The sequence below is a fragment of the Rhea pennata genome, chromosome 3 (assembly GCF_028389875.1).
Source record: "Rhea pennata isolate bPtePen1 chromosome 3, bPtePen1.pri, whole genome shotgun sequence".
NCBI classification, from domain to species: domain Eukaryota; kingdom Metazoa; phylum Chordata; class Aves; order Rheiformes; family Rheidae; genus Rhea; species Rhea pennata.
This window is the reverse complement of record NC_084665.1, coordinates 36,602,608-36,622,870: the sequence shown is the minus strand read 5'-3', so window position 1 is coordinate 36,622,870 and position 20,263 is coordinate 36,602,608. Positions and strand designations below refer to the sequence as shown.

The 20,263-nt window shown below is 43.8% G+C and overlaps 1 protein-coding gene across 2 annotated transcripts; it reads left to right on the top strand.

The window, feature by feature from the left end:
• The first annotated feature begins 471 nt into the window (after positions 1 to 471).
• Positions 472 to 20,006, top strand: RSPH9 (radial spoke head component 9). Of its 2 annotated transcripts, none has more exons than XM_062572015.1 (5): positions 472 to 721; positions 867 to 1,029; positions 1,895 to 2,024; positions 2,636 to 2,782; positions 19,743 to 20,006. In XM_062572015.1, exons 1-5 carry the CDS (start codon positions 495 to 497, stop codon positions 19,901 to 19,903), a joined length of 828 nt encoding a protein of 275 aa, XP_062427999.1. In that variant the 5' UTR covers positions 472 to 494; the 3' UTR covers positions 19,904 to 20,006. The 2 variants fall into 2 exon arrangements, with proteins under 2 accessions (XP_062427999.1, XP_062428000.1); XM_062572016.1 differs by having other exon boundaries at positions 19,177 to 19,832.
• The last annotated feature ends 257 nt before the right edge of the window (positions 20,007 to 20,263 follow it).

Here is a 20,263-nt window from a genome sequence, read left to right as displayed (position 1 = left end):
GCTGGGGACAGGCCACCCTCACACAGGGCTTGCGCACCCAGACCCGCCTGCCCAGGCAGCTGGCCACAGGCTCTTTCCGGAGCTCCGCTTGCTCCTGGGGCCCAGACTGCTCCCGTGGCCCCGCCGCTGAATGACAGAGGCCGCGGCGAGGGGCTCCCCTCCCCGGCTGGCCCCCGGCGCCCGCGGCCCTCGACCCAGCACGGCTGCGGCGGCGGCGCGGCACTGCCGCCATTGCGCGCCCGGGCCCGCCCGCCGGGGCCGTTGCCATGGCAGCGGGGGGGCGGGGAGGAGGAAGCCTCGTTGCCATGGCGCTGATCTTGATTGACGTCCTCGCTCAGCCGGCGAGCGACCGCCCGCTCCCTCCCCCGCCCCCCCCAGCGGAAGTAAGCGGTCACCTTTGACCCCAGAGCCGTGGCAACGGCGCGGCTCCCGCCCGCCCGCCCTAGCGACGGTTGCCTGGCAACGGGCCCGCGGCGTCGCCGCCCGCCGCCGCCATGGACGCGGCGTCGCTGCCCGTCGCCCTGGACCTGGTGGCTAGCGGCGGCGCGGGGCTGAGCCCGGAGAAGCGGGCGGCGCTGGGGGCCTCGCTGCCGCTCCTGCAGCGCGACTACCGCTTCGAGCGGGTCTGGTTCTGGGGCCGCATCCAGGGCCTCCGCGGCGCCTATTACATCGCCGAGGGGCTGGGCCGCGACTGCGCCGCGCCCCGCAGCCGCCTCTACAGGTGCGGGGGGCTGGTGCCGCGGGCCGGGCCGGGCCGGGCCGGGCCCAGGGGGCCTTGCCGCGTCCTGGGGGACGGGACGGGACGGGACGGGACGGGACAGGATGGGACCTGGCAGGGCTTCAGCGCGCCCGTTTGTCACTGACAGCTTGAACTGCGTGGAGTGGAGCCTCCTGCCGCCGGCGAGCAAGGAAATCCTTGCACAGGCTGAGACGCTGAAGGGCCGTTTCCAGGGGGATCCCTCCTTTGAGTATGAGCTCACTGAGATAAAGGCAGAAGATGCCGAAAAATTAACTGAAGACGGGCAGGAGGTAAATACAACAGAACGTTTCTGAAGGCTCCTCGCTACAGCTGTTCCCCTCACACTGAATAGGTTGGGACTGCTGCTCCTCTTTTGTAAGATGCAGCTGATGGGTCACAGAAACAGCAGGATTCCTACTCATTTGCTAATTGGCATTTAATTTGGGCGATTCTGGACAAAATCTCCCACTTGGCAGTAACTCTTCCTTCAGAATGGCTCCACTTGGTGCCACTGACTGATGCCCTGAAAGTCAGGAAAAGCTGGGTCAGTGTGAACCTAACCTATCTCACATCTGTTAAGAGGGCTGTTCCTGTGACTTGCTGTCTAGTCCTTAGAGTATTAGCTGCAGGTAATGCTCCTTCTAAGATATTTGCCTTCAAAAATCTCCCTATTCACTTCAGGCAGAATACACACAGCTTCCTGTCCTCCATCACTGTGTAGCAACAGCTTCTTGATTTAACTCTTACTTCAGTCCTAGAGCTAAGCATGGCTCAGGAATATTCTTAGTCTTCCGCCTTTATGTTGTATTATGCACAGTTGGTACAGATCCTCATTGTAGTGGCTGAGGTTTTATACAGGAACTGCAGATACCATTTTTTATAATTGAATAGACAAGGTAGAAGAAAGTTAATTGAGAATGAAGAAGGGGTGGATGAAGGGAGGGACAGTCTGTTCCCCAGTGTAGAATGTCTGCTTCTAGCCACGTTTTCTGTCATATCTCATGAGAAGAATGTCTGATCTGTGATCTTCCTCTTAGTATTTTCAGGCTCCAAGCTGATGAGTCTGTTGTGGTTTCTATTGTCACCTTGAGTTTATTTTCAGTATAGAAAACAAGGAAAGCCTTGCCTTTAAAATTTGCCTATTTTTCTTTAAAGCCAGTGATCAAGGAGGAGACCCGCCTTGTAGCTACAGTAGAACAGATAGATAAAGCAGTTGGTATCATCCCCCGGGGTTCATTTGTGAAGACTCCCCTAGGATCTGTGCATGAAAACAGAAGCTTTGAAGGTAAATTCTCATTTTTCTTACAGGATCAGCTGTACTTTGATTGTAAAGGCTGTAAATGAAGACGACTTTCTCTCTCTAGCTGATGTTTTGGTTTCAGGATTATTTTTTTCGTTGGGTTAGATGAACAGAGAAGAGAGAGTCCAATGACACTACTGCAATTTTGATTGATGCTGTAGAGCTATGAATATAATCAGGTTCAGGTGCATGATTCAACTCTGGAAGGTGGGAAGAGAGGCACTAATGGCTCTGAGTCATTTAACCTGTAGTTTCATTTGTCTGTGTATAGTTCGTGTCTGTGTTTAGCAATTATAACTGCAGTGATAGGACCATTCTCCATCTAAATACAGGATGCAGCCATATGGGCACAGAGTTGTTCTTGACTGAATGCCCTTCACTTATGTGGGACTGCAGTTAGCATGATCTGCAAAGTAGAGCATCAGTGTGTATTGCTACGCATTTCTGGCAAGTTGGTGGACTTCATGGGATCCACTGGAGAAAGATTGTGATTCTGTCCTGAACTCTGTGCTTTAGAGAAAATAGTAAGATATTATGCAATATAATGTATGTTAGCCCAGCTCATTGTGTTAATAGTCACCAATGACTGTTTGCAGGTCTTTCTTTGACGGAGGCAAAAAAATTAAGTTCCTATTTTCATTTGGCTGAGCCTGTTAACCTGAAGAATAAAACATTGCTGGAAAAGGCTGACCTGGACCCTTCTACAGACTTTCTGGACTCTCTGGAGCATGATATCCCAAGAGGTAAAAAGAGCAGTGTCAAGAGATAGAATGAAAGGGAAGGCAATCTGAGCAGTCTGGGAAACACTGAGCAGGCAACATGCAGGTTACTGTGGAGCTCATATGCTTGGGAGAAGCCCCTGCTAATCTGTAAAGGAACTTTTTTCTTTACTAGACTCTTGTACTTGATTCCTCTTTTAAGAAATATAAACCTTAAGATGGAAAGTCCTAAGCGCATGAGTTGTCATATCCTCACAACAGGTTATCTTCTAACCACAGTAACAGTTCCCTTCTCTGCCAAAGCACTACATTCCCTCCTAACTGCAGAGAAGTCTGTGATAACTGGTGCCCCGATGGGAGGAGATAACTCCACTAGTGGTAGAGAGAATTTATGTGGTTTAAAGCATTTCACACCTCCCATCCCCCTAGTATTGCTCTCTTTTATCTAAATGGGCTCTCATTAACACTGAACTGATATCTCTGAGAGGCTAGATTCAAACTTTCCTCTGATAAGCTGTGTTAGAAATGCGGTAATGTAATAATCTGTACTCTAGCAATATTACACAGTGTGGAAGGAGAAAAGAGGATGGGCACACAGCAGTGTATCTTCAGTCCATATTCTTTCTAGTCTACTGAACAATTGTTACACGTGTTTTTTAAAGCCTCCAGGGGACAAGACAGGATGTTTCTCTAAAGAGATGTTAGCAGATTGGATTTATGTGGCTGTTTTGCTTCTGGAGCTCTGAGTGGGATCTAGATTCTCTTTCAGAGTGAGAGCAAGTCTTTATATATCTCACCTAGTCTGCAGTTATGTTCCTTGTTACTGCAGTATGTTTGGGAATAAACATAATTCTACAGAAAAGCATTATACTTATAAAGTAGGAATGATTTGCTATTTGTTTCTAACTGCTTTTTGTTAATTTACTGCATTTTTCTGGTTGGAGCAAAGGAGTTTCACATCCTGCTGTATAGACAGATTTTGGGACACGGTCAGGATTTTGGTTTGCTGTTTTATTCCGATCCTTCAGTAGCTCTCAGTGACAGGTAGAATTGGCTGCAAGGACTGAGAACTGTCAGTGCTGTAAATTGCTTTCCAGACTTTCTCCAAATATATATACATATATATATATACAGATACACACACATACATATGTATATATGTATGTAAAATAAAAATATATATTTGCCCAAACTTTCCTTTGCCAAAAAAGAACTGTGAAAGAATTTAGTGAACTCAGGCCTGAATTCTGAACATTTTTGACTGTTCAGAGTAAAAACAGTGTTAAAATGAAAACTATTTTTCAACTTACTGGGAGTGTCCTTGCTGCAGTCATTTTTTCAAAGGTGTCGTCTGGAGAGACTGCACATTTTTACATATAGTGGCTCATTAAGTTGGCCCTTTTGACTCAAAAAGGAGAATTGCAAGTAGGCTCCTAGATAACTCTTAAAAAATATTAGTGGTGGCTTCATACAACAATTAAGGCGTTGTCACTGTTTATTTTTTTTTCCTCCTTTTTTTTCCTGGTTTTTATGATAGGGAAACTGATTGGTTTTGTGAGGCCTGAAATCACAGAGCCACTGCAACAGGAGGAGAATCTGTAGTGCCTTATGTGTTTCTACTAGGAAATGGGCAGCAGGGGCTAAGAGCCTGGAAGCTAATTTGCATCACAGAGCTGTTTTTAGCTACCTTCAGCTGTGATAGGGAATGGCAGCTTCAAAATATTGCAGATCTCGTACTGCAGTTCCCCATCTGGTTCACGGACTAGGCAACTGGCAGGTCATGCAGAATATTAGATATGAAGGTGGTGCTTTTGTGGAGGTCTTTCAATCAAATTCGACTTGTAGTTATGTTTTAACCCAGTGGCAGGTAGAAAGCAGGGCTTGGCCATGCCACTGGCAAGTTTGGCTTCCTGTAGCAACCTGAGGTCAGTGGAAGTGAGAACCTTTGCCCACTCTTCAGGGGAAGTTGCTGCTAGTGCAAATCACTTCTTCAATAAAATTACCTCTCGAAGACTACCCAAGCTCAAGCGCAACCGAATGCTTCTTAATGGAAGAGTAAAAGATCGATCATAGTGCCTGTGCAGCTCTGGCTCTGTTGCCCTGCTCTTTTTTGAACTGAACGTGAGGATTGATGGAGTGAAGTTGTTAGGCTAAGGAAGCAAAACAGGAACTGATTACAGGATCAGCAAGACATGTAGCCTCTCTAATTGCATTCTCATATATGCAGATAGGAGCTCTGACATTAAAGACCCACTTATTTAGAGAGCATTGAAGTATTGGTTGCTTGTGAAAATGAAAAAAAAGAACGGGGGCAGACACAGTCTTTGTGCTGATTTTTATCAGCACAGCTCTGCCAAAGCTACTCGTTCCGGGTTGCAAGGTACTCAGACTGGTTCTTGGATCACTTTCCTTCAGCTCTGCCAATACATGTTAGTCCTGACCAAGAGCGACAACGCTCTTCCTATCGTGCATTGCACATTCCTATATGCACATTGTGGGCAGCTCAGGCAAATCCCCTCATTTTGGCCTGAAGCATTTCCTGACTTTCCTGGCTTTCCTGTCTTGAGCAGTTATTGTCAGAGCAGAAGTAGGAATTCCCAAATGCATCACAGCATCCAGAACGGTGATTGTAGCTGGAGCTGACTCTGCCCTCAGCAAACATACAAGAAATGGACCAGTAGGTAACCGATATCTGAATGACGCTCCCAGCCTGTATGGGCCCTTAGAATTCCCCTAGCATCTTAGAAGATCTAAAGAACAGAATTGAGAGATTAAAGGCTGATTTTCCCCCCCTATCTGAAAGTAACAGCTCTATTGGAGTAGTTTTCTTATTAATTGTAGACTGAGCATTTGTGATGGCTGTCAAGAAGGTAACTGTCATAAAATGTATGGTGTGTCATTATAGGAGAGCAGAGGTGTCTTACAGAATAGAAAGTTGGAGGCAGAGAGATGATTTTGTGTGACAGCTGAGAGATGGGAAGAAAGGAAGTTTAAAACTGTTGAATAAAGGATACAATGATAAAAGCAAGGAGTTTAGTGCAAGATTGGAAACAACTGGAGTTTTGCAACAAAATTCTCTGCAACCCTTATCTTTACAGGTGATTTCTATGGTGATTGCAAGTTCCAGATTATGCCTATGTGTCTATCTATTTGGTTATCTCTGCACTTTAAGAATTCAGATTATGTTGCTACTCCTTGTGATCATACTGGGAGTCTCTCTATATTTAATTAGCATCTCAGCTCCCAGAGGCAAGTGATTAGGTGAGAATCTTAGCTTTTATTTTAAAAATACATTTTTTTTCACTATTGCAGAGGAAAGTGGGAGAATGTGAAACCTACCATCTCAAATATCTCAAAGCTATTCAGTTTATTTATCCGCTTATGCTTTCTGAGCCAAACTCATGAATTTGAGCGGCCTGATTCATGATTTTTGAACATGGAGGGTTTGTGATACTGATCTTCTGTCACCACTGTAATGCTTCATTCCGATCCAAATGGCCAGCTGGCCAGAACATTGAAAGCAGGGATCTGTCGGTTTTGCTGGCCATATGTCTGCATTAAAGATAAGCTTGTTTGCTGTAGTCTAAGCAGACAATCTGCTCAACTTTATGCACAATTAGATATAGCCTTTGAGCTGCTGGCAGATTGCCAACATGGTCCTTTCTGTTGCATGGAGTTTGTCACTCTGGCCAATAGCATTTTAGGAACTAGAGTTGTGGCTGTTTTTCATGTGCTTGTAAATAATGGAATGAAATTTGGCAAAGCAAATAGCAATAATTCCTAGCATGCCTGCAGCATTTTCACTTGACCTAATGTGTAAATGTGAAATAGTAATCACTTGACAGGCTGGACATGATAGGGAAAGTGAAAATGGAGGGGGGTGGATGACTTTACTATGACCACAATATCAGATCAGGCAATGCTTCATTCTGAAAAGGTGAAGGAAAGATTAGAGAAAGCATAAGGTACTAGTGCAGAATGGAAATCTTGTGAGGAAATAAAATAGGGGATGGAGAATTCAATTCCTTGTTGCTTTTAAACTACAGTTTAGAAGGGCATTAAGCTGACACTGAAGGTTTGTTATAGATTACTGGATCAGATAGATCACTTTGATATGGAGATAAGGGACACCAACTGAGCACTGTTAAAAACTGATGCAGGAAAGGAGCTATGTCAGAGGCAAAGGGAAAGAAAATGGTAGGTAGGAAAAGACATGAATGGAAATAGGATTTTTATGAGAAGATTTTATTCAAAAGTCACGAATCTCAGGCAAGAAATAGCTGCTTTTAGTTGAAAGCCTATTACAATTCATTGGGGATCGAGAGCAGGAATTAGAATTAAAAAAAACAATATAAAAGAAGATGCAGAAAATTTGGAACAGTTAATGATAGATATAAATTAGAGCTTATAATGACTAGAAAATGACAAAGAGAGCCAGGATACCTAGAAAAATCCATGCCTGGCTAGTTTGACAACCGTATGGAAGAATTTTTCAAGTATATCAAGAGGAAAAGCAATAGTACTGGAAACTGTTACTAAATTATGATAGTAAAATGACTGAAAGGAATGTAGAAGGGAGAAGTGCTCTGTTTCTTGTTTGAACTTCTGGTTTGTATTTGGAAAGAAACAAGAATATAGATGTGCATCATATGAAGATGACAAATATTGTTGCAGTCAGTTTTTAGGCTATTTACTAAGGGAGGGTAGAACTAGGCAACCTTTACTGATGGTCAAAAAAATGAAACTGGCAGGGCCAGATAGCTTAATCCTGAAAGCCTTATCTCAGGAGACTTTTGGTATACTTATGATGCTAACTTTTAATAAACCCCGGCATTGCAGAAGTATTCCCCCAAACTGATCCTGATTACTAGTTGGGATTCAGAAATCACTGAATCGCTGTTTCTGGAGGGGTTCAGAAGGAGTTTCAGTAGGGACCAGTGTTGTACTGATACTTTTCAACATGTTTATAAATAATCTAGAGGTAAGGATTGGTGGAAAGACAAATAATAACAAGGAGAGGACAGCCGGAGAGATTCAGTAAGGTGGGTTTACTTAAATGAAATATGCTTTGATGGAGCTAACTGCAAAATCTGTATCTAAGAGCAGGGAGTACAAACCAGACTTGGAGAATTGCATTCTGGAAGCTGTGGCTCTGAAAGGAAATCCAGGCACGTCCCACTCCCCATGAGCTCCCAGTCTGATGCTGAGACTTGAAAGGCTAATACGATCTGTGGATGTATAAACAAGGGCATAGAAAATAGAAATAGGGAGGTGATTTCACTTTTATGTGAAATTTATATATTATCGGTGGAATCAGGACTGGATTACTGTATATTGCAAAACTGGAGAGGTTGCAGAAAAGAGCCTCAAAATGATTCAGGGGCTGCTGAGAGACATAAACAGTTCAATTTGTTTATTTTATGAAAAAGAACATGAGAATGACTGTATCACACTCTGTAAATACTTCATGGAGTTTAAGTATTAGGTACTGAAGGTCTATTTAATATAGCAGAGAAAGGCATAACAGGAACCAGCAGCTGAAAATTATAGCCAGAAAAATTGAAATGAAAAATTAGATACAGATTTTAACAGTGAAATGATTACTTACTAGTAAGGACAATGAATGATTCTATGTCTCTTTGTGTCTTAGCATCATGCTGAGCCTCCTTCTTTGAGAGGCATTTTAGTCAGATGCAAATGTAAGTTACTAGTCCCAGACGTGAATAACTGGATGAAATTTAATGGTATGTAGGAACCCAGAACAGATGTTTTCCTGGTCCCGTTGGCTATGGCTGTGGAGGTTGATGTTTAGCTCAGGCCTCTTCATTGTCATTGACAAGGACACAAAGGTGATCATGGGGTCCTGAGACAGTGAGTGGAAGCGCAGCACTCTCAGGACAGCTGGCTTTGCTTTCTGAACTATGATGCACGAGGGCTTAAAAGGGCACTAAGAAGATTCCTGAATAGTCACTGTCCATTCTGGAGGCTGAACTGAGCTGAGACTTCCTCAGATGGAGTTTCTTCCTCTGTGTAACTCAGGGAGAGATTGCATGGCAGCATCCTAAATGAGCATACAGTGGAAGGATAGATCATAGTCTTGTCCTCCTGTTTTTTCAAGATTTTGCTAGAGGAAGGGGAAAACTGCCTGCGAGTGAGATCATTTCAGCTCCTTTACCACTTTGACTGTGGAGGAGGTAACAACCGCTCAGAAAGTGAAGTATTTTTGGAGTGTTCCTTACACAGCATTACAGACATGGATTTGTGACCATTTCCTTGGCCGGATACATTTGGCATTAGCCTTTCCATAAACTTGCTGAACAGTAGCTTGGGTTAAAACACTAACCTCCTGTCCTCTGAGCTTCATTAGCACACACTTTATCAGTGTAGCAAAAGCTGGTGCTTAATGGGCCCTTGAAGATGGAGAGGTTGCATTTTTGAGTGGGAGATAGTGTTTGCTGTTTCCTTTGGCCAGTCTTAAGGGCCATTTTGGTAGCCTCATCACAGCTGACCCAAAAGCCTAGGTGCTGGGAGGGAGAGGGCCAGGAGACATGAACCTGCTCTATCTCTGTGCATTAACACACCTAATTAACTCCCTTTTGAACCCCCCCATCTCCCCGCAGCGATTAATTCCCTATCAGTCTCTGTCTCCAGCCATTTGAAGAGGCTATGTCTGCAGAGGTATTTACAACCCCCAGCTAGCCAGCAGAGAGCAAGTCGGCCTTGTTATCAGGGCTCTAAGACAAATGGCTGCCTATCTCCCCAATGGCCTTGCAAAATCCAGCAAAGTGCTATGCTGTGCTGGCCACCTACTTTCAGCCAGCCTCCCTTCCCTGCTAACATTTCACAGATGTGACCTGAGCCCTCCCCTTTCATTGCTTAACAATAAGCAGCACCTCCCCAGCTCTGTGAAGCTGAGAGCAAGAGCACTTTACTCCTTAGCCTGCCAAGAGCCACACGGGGACAAGGCTTTTCAAGCTGTCTTACTGAAATACAAACTAAAAGACCCATAATGAATGAGAAAGCAGTGCCGCATTAGTGAGGGGGAAAAAAAAGAGGTGGCCTAAAATGTAGCTCAAAATAGCTAGTTTGGCTCACAGCTATCCTCATTCTTGGTAAGGAGCAGTGGTCCTGAGGATGGGTGAATCTGTGAAGCTGAGCTGTGATATCCCCTGTGATATCCCATAGTTATTTAACGTTTATACAAGTTGTTTTTAAAAACAAGCTTTATAACACAGTGATAGGAGGAATACAGCAGATGAGTGTGGATCGGAACAGTTGGAGGCCTTCAGACATGGGAATCAAACTGAAGAGGTAGCTTAAGGGGTTATTAATGAAAGCAGAGATTTTATCTGATACTTGAATTTCTTTTAAAACTGAAATCAGACGTTTGTAGGAGTAATTTTAGGATGGCTGTATCTGCTGCCTTCCAGCAGGGTGCACTATGGTGCCAGCATTCTCAGTGCTGAGTGTAGAAAAGGAAACCACAGAAAAGTAATATGAGAAAGAAAAGCACTGAGAAGAGCATCAGATTGAGTCAAAGGTGAGGCCAGAGTTCCCAGACTGTGTGTGGTATATTGACCTCTTGAACTGTAGGTATGGAGAAGAGACTCTGTCCCTTCCAAGCTTTCGCACTGAACTCTTCGAAAGCTTTCTTAACATCCTCAGTGGTCACACATGTGCGATAGACATAGATAAATAGATGTTTCCTTCCTTCCTCAAAGGTAGATACATTCATCCTTTTTGCTAGTGATGTGTGGGGACTGTGGAGCCTATAGAGTCCATCAGGACCACTCTCTCACTGACCCAGGAGAGTTGCCTGGGAGCAATATGCCATGTTCCCCCTGCAGCTGGGGTGCTGCCAGCTCAGGAGTTCAAGATTAGACTGGAATCTCTCATGAGGCAGCACAGCAGGAGGACTCCAGAGCCAGCTAGTATTATAGCTTTTGACTGGCTGTCTGTGGACTGCCTTGATTTCTGGAAAGAAGTCTGTTTACCTTGGGCTTTGTATCTATGGGTAATAAAGCAGTGCATTCACTACTTCTGGGTCCTAGGCCTATATCACTTCAGGGGTCTTGTTTAGTCAGAGGCCTTGGATGAGTTTATACTGGAGCAGGGCTGCCCATCAACTGAGAGCTGTGGTGGAGTCTTTTGCCCTCCTGACTGCTGCAGTGAAATAATCAAGACAGAAGCAGAGTCTTTTCAGCAGCTTTCCAGGGATTGTATTAAAAGTTTATTCTTCCTCAGTAAAAGAAAGCACTGCACAGCCTGTCTCCATTTCAATTCTTGGTTCATTGGACATGAAAAGGGAGATGAACTTCTTGCTGAACTGATGGGAAATGCAGGTAAAGCCTCTTAGAACCAGAAGATGTAGTTTTATCACCACATCAGTCAACCTTGGACTAAACCTTTTTTCTAGGGAATGATGAAAAATTACTCGAAGTGGAAAGCCCAGGGCAGCTTCTGTATTACCAGAGGTCAGAAGGAGCCCTAACTGGGTCAGTTCTTGATAGGAACAATCTCTTGCTGGAAGGGCTCCACAGAAGTGGCAGTTCCTGCCTGCTGAGCAGGTGTCAGTGCCAGCCCTGTGTACAGCTTTCCCTTGCTGTTTGCTGCTCCTTTGACTGTAGGGAGGGAGTCAACAGGCATTATCTTGTTTGCTGCACACAAATACCATATGGGTTGAGATTCAGCGTGCTGAATGCAGCGTGCTGAATGCAGCGTGCATGTGGCTGCATGGAGAGGGAAAAGGCTGAGGGACGGTTGATCTATGGGTATATTTGTACAGCAGTTGTGCTGTGGAGAGATATCCAGGCTCTCCCAGGTACTAGAAGATGCTTAGCCATCTTTAATGTTCAGAATTAGCTTAAATATCAGTACAACTGGCTATACTGTATGGATACGCTCTGTGTGTAGGTCTCCTCAGAAACTGGTAAACTCTACAGGTAATTTGGGCCATAATTCATGCTGATCTGCATGCAACTGCATCTACAGTTTATGATCCATACTGTCTGTTCCTTGTCTTAAGGCCTTTTAACTAGTCCTACTAACTTGATGATGAGGTAAGACGTCTAACTCAGGCAGTGACAGGGTTTGCGGCCTTGCCCCTCCTACAAGAGTGTGATTTGGATGTGCTGTAAGCGTTCAGTGGATTTTGAATCCTGGCATCGCCTGCTTTGTGTTCTCACAGAATTCAGAGATCGATGTGAGGTTCTTTGCCCTTAATCCAGCCCCTTCATCACTGCGTCCTCAAAGTGGGCAGTGCATTGTGATCAGGAGAAGCAGAATCTTACAAGGTAGCTGTAATCTCCTCTGAGAGTCAGACAGATATTCTCCCTTGGTTAAGAAAGTGACAGTGACCGAAAGCTCTAGGGGGAAGAAGGCTAGAACAAAGCTGTCTATTGCATCCTTTCATCAAACTGTTAATCTTTCTTTCAAAGACATCACATTTGTTTGGTGACAAAAGCCCCAAAGAAGCTGAATTGAGCTTGAAATCCTGTAGCAAGATTTAGAGGAAGCGTCTTTCATTCAGAGCAAGGAGGGGCGAGAGACTCCCTCTTTTTCTTCCTACTAACCAATGGGCTCACAGAAGTCCACGAAGGTGACGGATTAATGCAGGGGCTCCCCAGGTAGATGCTACGTGACTCCTGGCACGCTCCAAAAACGTTTCCACAGCGACCAGCTGAACAAGAAATATGGAGTGTGACAGGATCCAGCGGAAACCTGCAGTTTGGAAGGAGGGTGCTTTACCACTCCGAGATTTCTGAATCTACTACAGAAGACACAAGATACAGTAATCAGCATTGTAGTTGTCAGAATTCACATAGCTGGGATTTTAATCAGCTTTTCCCACTCCTCATAAGTTTTGATTGTATATTGTCTTGCTGTTTCCTCTAGTGCAAAGCCCCATTCCAAATCCTTGTTCCAGATGCTTTCTGTGCAAAATCTGCATTTCTCTCTCGCTCTTTTTTTTTTCCTTTAAAGAGAAAGAAGAACTAGTGAGAGAAAGAATTCTAGCTCTGTTCTGATTATCAGATGGATTTAGGACCAGAGGGCTAACTAACTGGCTATAAAGGAGGCTGTACTTTGATGTGCATTACTTTTGTGCTAGCTTTTTCAGCCCTTCCTATCCTCTGCTTTTTATTTATGCCTGTGCATTATCCCTTCTCTTGTGTTGGCATTGCTGGCTGTGCAGCCAAATTCCAGCTGGAAAAATAACTCTTTATTTTTGGCTAGACTATTTTTCAGCCAGATCATTTCTCTGACCTGTTTCACTGAGCAATAAGCAAACACTTTTGTGGTGTCTGCGGTGATTTTGGAGGGAAAAAGTGTTTGAGGGCAGAGGCTGTTTCAACTGGTTTAGGCTGCAGTGTTGTCAAATGTCTAACTGTGGCCTGTATTTTACCCAACACTGTAAGACACCTGAATACTATGAATCTGGGACAGCATTGCAGCCCCAGAGTGTGTCTTGTCAGCAGGAAGCAGGTACTTTGTGCGTAATCAAAAGGCCTAGACCTGTCTTTATCGTTCTTGCTGCAGAGAAGTACCCAGTAGGAGAGGAAAATGGAGAGAAAAAGCCTCTGAAGTGAGATTATTTTACTCAGAGGTTTGGGCATCGTTGTATTTGTTTAAAAATGTGGCAGGCATTAGGACCATGCAGGAGCTTGTTGGCAGCATCTGACTGTTTGTAAGCTCTACTTTCCTGGCTCTGGTGGCTTTTTAAAATAGTTTTGAACCTGCAACCAGTCTGTGTTTTTATTTAATTATTATTAAATAGTTATACAGGGAATTGGAAATATTGACAGCAGTGTTAACATATGGGGTGCAGGTGGTGCGTCAGGCAAGTAAAAGAAATTTAGTTTGCAGCCAGAAAGTGGCATGAAGGGGTTTGAGCCCCACATAGAGTGTTTAGATGTATCCTTATGGCTGGTAGGCTTTGCATGAAATGTCTGGTGTGGTGAAATTTGTTAAAAACCAGAGCCCAGTGACCTTTCCTTGCAGCTGCTCTGCTTTGCAATTTGTCTTTGTTCCTTGCAGACAGCAAATTAAGAGTAGGAAGCTCTCCCCAGTGTAGGATTTTTCTGTTGGAGGGAAATAGAGGCTAAATCCCATGGGTGTAGTGTAGCCTTGTCAGAGCTAAGTGCTTCGGGTCAAGCAGCCAAGCGACGACAGCTTTTGCAAAGGGAAGTGATTGTGTTGCCCCTCTCTGGGTATTAATATTTGTCTGGTAACCCAGTGCTTTGCTTTCAACCAGGACTGACTGTAGTAAGATATGTTATAGCATGCTCTTGCTGCAGTGTGTTGTTAGTGGTAAGTGCAAATATGCTGTAGCTGCTTTTCCCTTGGGACGTTTCTTTCTTTGAAGAGGAATTGATATTGTCACTTTTATGATCCTGTGTGAGGTTTTGGGACACAAAGCCTCAGTATCAGACTGTTTAGGTTTAAAAGCTGTTTCTTCTCAAGTGTGCTCCAAAACGAGGCATTGCTGAATCACCTCCAAAGCAGCGATGTTATGAGAGGTCATACTGAAAGTGGACCAGTCATGGCAGAAAAGTTCTGAGAACAGCCCTCTTAAGACTTTTGTTTAAAAGCTAATATCACACGCACCCCATTGCCTCTGTGAATTACAAGGATCAGCCTGTAGCTGAGAGAGACGTGGGGGATGAGACAGGGATTTCTATCAGCGACTGGAAAGGAAGAAGAAGCTGAGAAGGAGGTTGACTTTTGAAATTCAGCCCTGGTGTCCTGGGAGCTGTTGAAGGGCCATAAAAAAGCCAGTGGCTTAACACTGGGTGAGCATCAAGATCTTCAAAGCACTTTCTTGTTTGGGAAAGATGTAAGGAACTCCCCAGAATTCCTGCCTGTGTGTGGAGGGGTGGAGGCTTCAGTCTGCTCCAAAGAGGGAATAGGAAGCTCCAGATCTTCATCCAGCAGATATTTTTCCCATGCTCTTTCCTCCCACACAGCAGCTCCCTCCCTTCCCTTCTGGAGCAGCGACAGGCAATAGTTTCAGCACAGACAGTGCTTGGCTTACTTAGGTTTGCTGGGTGCAGCTTAAGAATTAACTTGCTTTTTTTTAAAAAAAATATTTTGAAGAACAGAAACCTTACCAGAGCAGTGTTACTGTGAATAATCTCTAGCGTGAGAGCAATGACCTATAGTTCCTTGTGCCTTAGCAAGCTTTGCCTGATGAGCAAAGCACTGGGGAGTTAACCCTGCTGCCTGGTTTAGGGACAATACAGGCTACAGCTCACACTTAGATGTAACCTAAAAGCAGTATTTAACTCTAGGAAAGCTAGCTCTTACTTGACGTCTCCTAGTTCTCCTTGCATTTCTTTCCAATGCAAATGATAGTTATTTTAATTCTTTAGTTTCCTGACAATTTCTATCTAGATGTCTTGGTGCCCATTACAGACTGATGCTCTGAACTTCTCAGTCTCCAAGTAAGAAACATCTTGCCTGACACAGAGGTAATGATGAGTGCAGGGACTGTCCTGTGGTACACTGGGCCAACGTAACAAAGAATTAGATCCTAGCATCTTGCTTCTGCATTTTTATATTAATTCCCGATGTGTATGTTCCTATGCAATGACCTTACTCTAAGAGCTATTTGTAGAAGTAGGAAAGTAAAAAATGTGGGATAACTGCAGCACATAATTTTCCTAATTTTCCTGAGCCCTTTTTATATTGTATTATCAGATGAGTATCTAAGGCCTTTTCTTGAAAGATAAAATATTTTTTTATGAAATATTGAAGGATTAAGAATTTGAGGATTTTTAAAAGCTATTATTTTGTACTGTTCATTAACTACTGATTAAAGTACTTTTAAGGTGATTTATGACATGGCTATTAAAAACTCCTACAAGAAGAGGTGGGCCTGAAAAAGCATTTTGTTGTTTGAAGATGATGAAGTTTGAGTTGATTGTCTCATGAGTTCAGAATTAACTTTGTTACCTGAAACATTTCCTTGAATGCTGCTAACATGGTAAAGTATGGTAAAAATTAGTATCTGAGATACTAGGCTGTAATTCACCTGAACTTTAAAGAAAAGGATCAAAACCAGCAGCTAGATTGCAGAGCTTTTTTCTGGTATCTTCTTAGAAGGCAGACACCAGCACTGTTTATCAACTTGCAGTGTCTGAATGGGTTTTGTGCAATGCAGGAGTCCACTGTGGAGAAGTGAAGTGAATAAATCACCATTGATAACTGGATGAGAGAAATTACCCTAGTGGTCTGGTTAGTAAAAGACAGAAGGTGGCATTGCTGCTGCTGTTTGGCTGTGCAGATTAAGTAACAACTCTAAGACTGGTCATCATCATGGCTGAAAACAGAATGTAAGTGGAAATGACATTATAGTTGCAGGCAGTTCCTTATAATTCTTCCTGTTTCCAGCCAATGTTTCTTTGGCCCTGTTGGGATTAGTGTTGAGAAAGCTTTTCTTTTGTTTGTTTGTTTTTTGTTTTGCTTTTTGTTTGTTTGTTTGTTCAGGTCCTCATTTCACAGGAAGTGTTACTGTGCAACATCAGCAAAACTATCTAAGTTTGCATAGAACTAGGTGCAGAATCAAGAATCAGAGTTAGACCTGGAGTGTATAGTATAACACCTTAACATTCTCCAGAGGTCTCACATTTGTCAAATGGCAAACTTGAGCCCTTTGAGAACTTGCATCTTGGACAAACTGCAGGGAAGAGAAGCAGCTGCACATCACAGCTTTTGGAGATCTAGCATAAAAGTGAATAGAGCTGTCTTCAATTACATCTGTCCATTCTTGCCAGATGTGAAGGTGTAGGGGCAGTTCCTTTGATCAGTGATCAGTAAAGAGCTGATGAATACTCCACAGAGATGGATAAGCCTGTGTGACACTGGGCATGTGCTCTGAGGAGACCATGGACTTGTACTATATTGCCTCAGAGCCTAGATACGGGGATTTAATCAAGCTGAAATTGCTGTTCCACCTTCTCTGTGAATTTGTCCAGCGAAAAGAAGTCTGAATCCAGATATAGTTCCTGAGAGCATTAATATCCCTGTTTTCCCTCTCAGTTGTCATCCTCCAGGCATTTAATTTTGTTCTTTGAGTGTAACTAGTTTGAGGCAGAGGGTTCATCATTATCTATTTTTATAATAGAGTACATCTCTCTTCAACAAGCTATCACATGTAAATAGGCTGCTAGATGCTTTCAGTATGTTGGGAGGTGTTAACAAACTGGGTAATCCCTGTAGGCTTTCACCACCCAGCAAGGCACAGCTCTGTCCTAGAGTTGCCTCTTGGTGGACAGGTCCAAAATCAAACACAGTAAGAGTTCTTCATTCCACTAGCTTCTTGTCAGAGAAACTATTCCGAAAGTTTACAGCCCTCCTTGCAAACCAATGTGTAAAATGGCAGCAAGAACCATGGGTATTTGGGTGAAGGACTAGCAGATCAGTTCTGCCGGTTGAAACTGCAAGAACCCTGCACTGAAAGAGAACTCAGTTCAGTGTTCAAAGGAGAAAGGGACAAGTCAGTTGTCACACTTACTTACATTCAGATCTGTTTGCTTGCTGCTTGTTTCCCAGTACCTCCAGGCATAGTTTAGCCACTAGCAAATGATGAAAATTGTAGAGGCAAAGTTCAAGAAGATGTTTGAAAGCTTGGATTTTGACAGCAGATGGCTGTAGTGCTTCAGTCACTGGTTGATCGCTTTGTAGTGAACTGTTCTTCTACCCATTTTTCCACACTATCCAAGTAGTGAAGTTTCTGAAGAACATGCAGATTTTATAGGAGACTCAATCAGTCAGTCATAATTTGTAATTGCAATCTAGAGTTGGTAGTGGCTGAACCATATTTGTATTTATTCCAGATATGACAAAGATGCAGTCGAGCTTGTGTTCATACGAGTGGCAGTGGAGACTGCATGGGAGACTTACGGGTGCCTTGTTTGTGAAACCGGTGTTTGTGAAGTCGCTAGCTCATACTTTAAATAGGCCCTGAGCAAAGAATGTCACAGTGCAGGGGAAGTGCAAAGATGGCGTACACCTGTCCTGATTCTGCCCCATATTAAGTAGTGCTTTGGTTTACTGCAATTCCAGCTGTTTATCTTTAGTGGAAACATGGAGTGGAATGAGTCAGAAATAAACTCTCCAAAGCTGAAATCTCCTGAGTCTTTAAAGACTGTGAATGTTTCCTTTGTGCTTTTATATTGCAGCCAGAATCAGTTTGTCAGAAAGTTCAGTGACTGTCCCAGAACGTAGGGGTTCTTGCTGTTCATTTAGCATTTTTGGTGCCAAACTGAAGAGGGTTTTTTAAAGACTAACAGGTCAAAAATGACATAGGAATTACGTTGCATGTATTTATGAGATAATAAATCTCATAAATGCATTATGCATAAATAAATCTAATAAATCCATTTCCCTTCGCCTTCCCCTCTCAATTCGCCTCCCTCAGGCCCTCAACTATTGTAGTTTGCATTCTAACTGGATAAGAGACTACATGTGCTGCTGTGAGTGTGCAAAAGCCCAAGGCTAAACAAACACTGATTGCCCAGCTAGCTGCTGCTGCCTCTTGGCTATCAGGCGAGCCAGATTGTGCTTCCTCTCAGCTACTGGCAGACCAAACAAATAGCTTTGGGAGATACAGTCAAGCCTGTCCTGTGGAGACCTGTTGGAGGAACTTGCTGCACATAAGCCCTTCAGTGCCCTTTCTCAGATATGACTAAAATTGGCCAAGAGTCAGAAGTTCCCGGGAGGGGGAGGACTGGCAGCTGACAGCGATCACAAAAGCCCTTCCCCAGGCTAAGCATGACATGAATAAGCATGAGTCACAGCATGAATTGATGAGCCTAAAATTATCTACAAGGATGAATACTGCCTAACTGGCCCAATATATTATGGGGTTTTTGCTTATTCTGGAAGTAGCAGTTTTGGCTTTGGGTACAGATAGGCTCACAGCTGGACTCTAAGCCAATAGTAACCTAACAGCTCCAACTGCAGTTTTAGTGATTTAGGCCTGGTGCTTTTGCTTTTAGATGAAGGAGATTCAGCAGGAACCTTCTTCCCTACATTTTACCCTCTAGCTGTTACTGGTTTGGTGCTGAAGCGCGTATTTTCTTCTCCTGGCAGTTCCTTGCCCTTAGTGTTGAAGCCAAGCTGATACTCCTGCCCTCTCCCCTCCGGCATTGTTCCCAGGCTGTCATGTCAAGTGCAAAACAAATACTCAGTGGCTCAGAGCTCCTTGCATCCAGGAGAAATTGCATTTTCGCGCTGGCTCAGAACCTTCTCTGCAGAGCCAAAGCAATATTAACACTGAAACTAATCCCTTTGCCCTTACCACACACACCCTTTTCAACGCTGGAGCCAAAAAAGACTGAAGAGAATTAACCTTTTCTGTAAATTTCTGAGATGGGAAATACCCTGTTTTTAACTTTCTCTTCTTCTCTCTTTTCCAGTACCTGCATCAGGGAAACCAATCTTCCTTGGGGCAGGAAAGTGCCTTCTTCCTCTTTCCTCTACTAATGCTATGAGTTTATTTTGAGAACAAGTTTTTAATGTGTATCTGTTTGCCCAGGACTGCCATATAGCTTGGACAGCCTATTAGCTAGACCAAGCAGATTGTAGAGCTTGTCAGAGTAACTGTTGCCTACTCTCAAGAGTAGCCAAGAATAGCTGTTCTTACTCCTAGGGATAAAGTATCCAAGTCTGGAGCTTCAAGGGTCTGTCCCTTCCTGTGATGCATACCACATTACCATCATAGCTGTGGGAATACGCTGCTGAGTGGAGTAGAAATAAACATCTAGAAATAAGAGGGCAGCCTATAATGCTGAAGTGGCAAAAGAGAAAGGACATCAAAATTCCTGGTCTCTTTGACTTGACTCTTTTCCGCTGTCAGAAGCTCCACTGTACTGATGCAGCCTTGCACATTATTAACTAGTCAGGCAGAACCTACCACAATCCTTGCTCCCGGAATGCTGCTTCTCTCTCTTTTTCATTGACTTATTAGCACCTTCTCATACAGGCTCCTGGACTGTCCAGCTAGAGAAGGGAGGCGTCGTGGTGGTGTTGAGGAGCCTGCTGTGGCTGGGATTGTCATTCTACCATGTCCCAATGACCAAGCAATATGGCTATGTCTACTTTGGCACTGGTGAGAAGAACTTAGATCTGCCCTTCATGCTGTAACTCTGCTGCCTGGGCTGATGACTCAAGAGTGTTTAGATGTTATCCTTTGAGATATGTATTTATTGCTTATTCTAATAAATATATGAAACCTCTGCACTTTGAACAGGACTTTTTTTTTGTCTGGACTCTGGCCTTGATTGTTTCTAGGGACTTCACTGTGTGCAATCCTCCCTCAACTCCACAGTGAATTCCCTGTAATGTGTCAGTGAAGATCCTTTAGATAGTAATGATATTTCTTCCAGGAAGAGCAGAGCCCTAGGTCAGAAATCAAACCTAGGCCATCTGTCCGAGAACAAAGACGCCATGCTTACAGAAAAAAGTAATTTGGAGGCAACATGAATGACTGCCTGCTGTCACCCA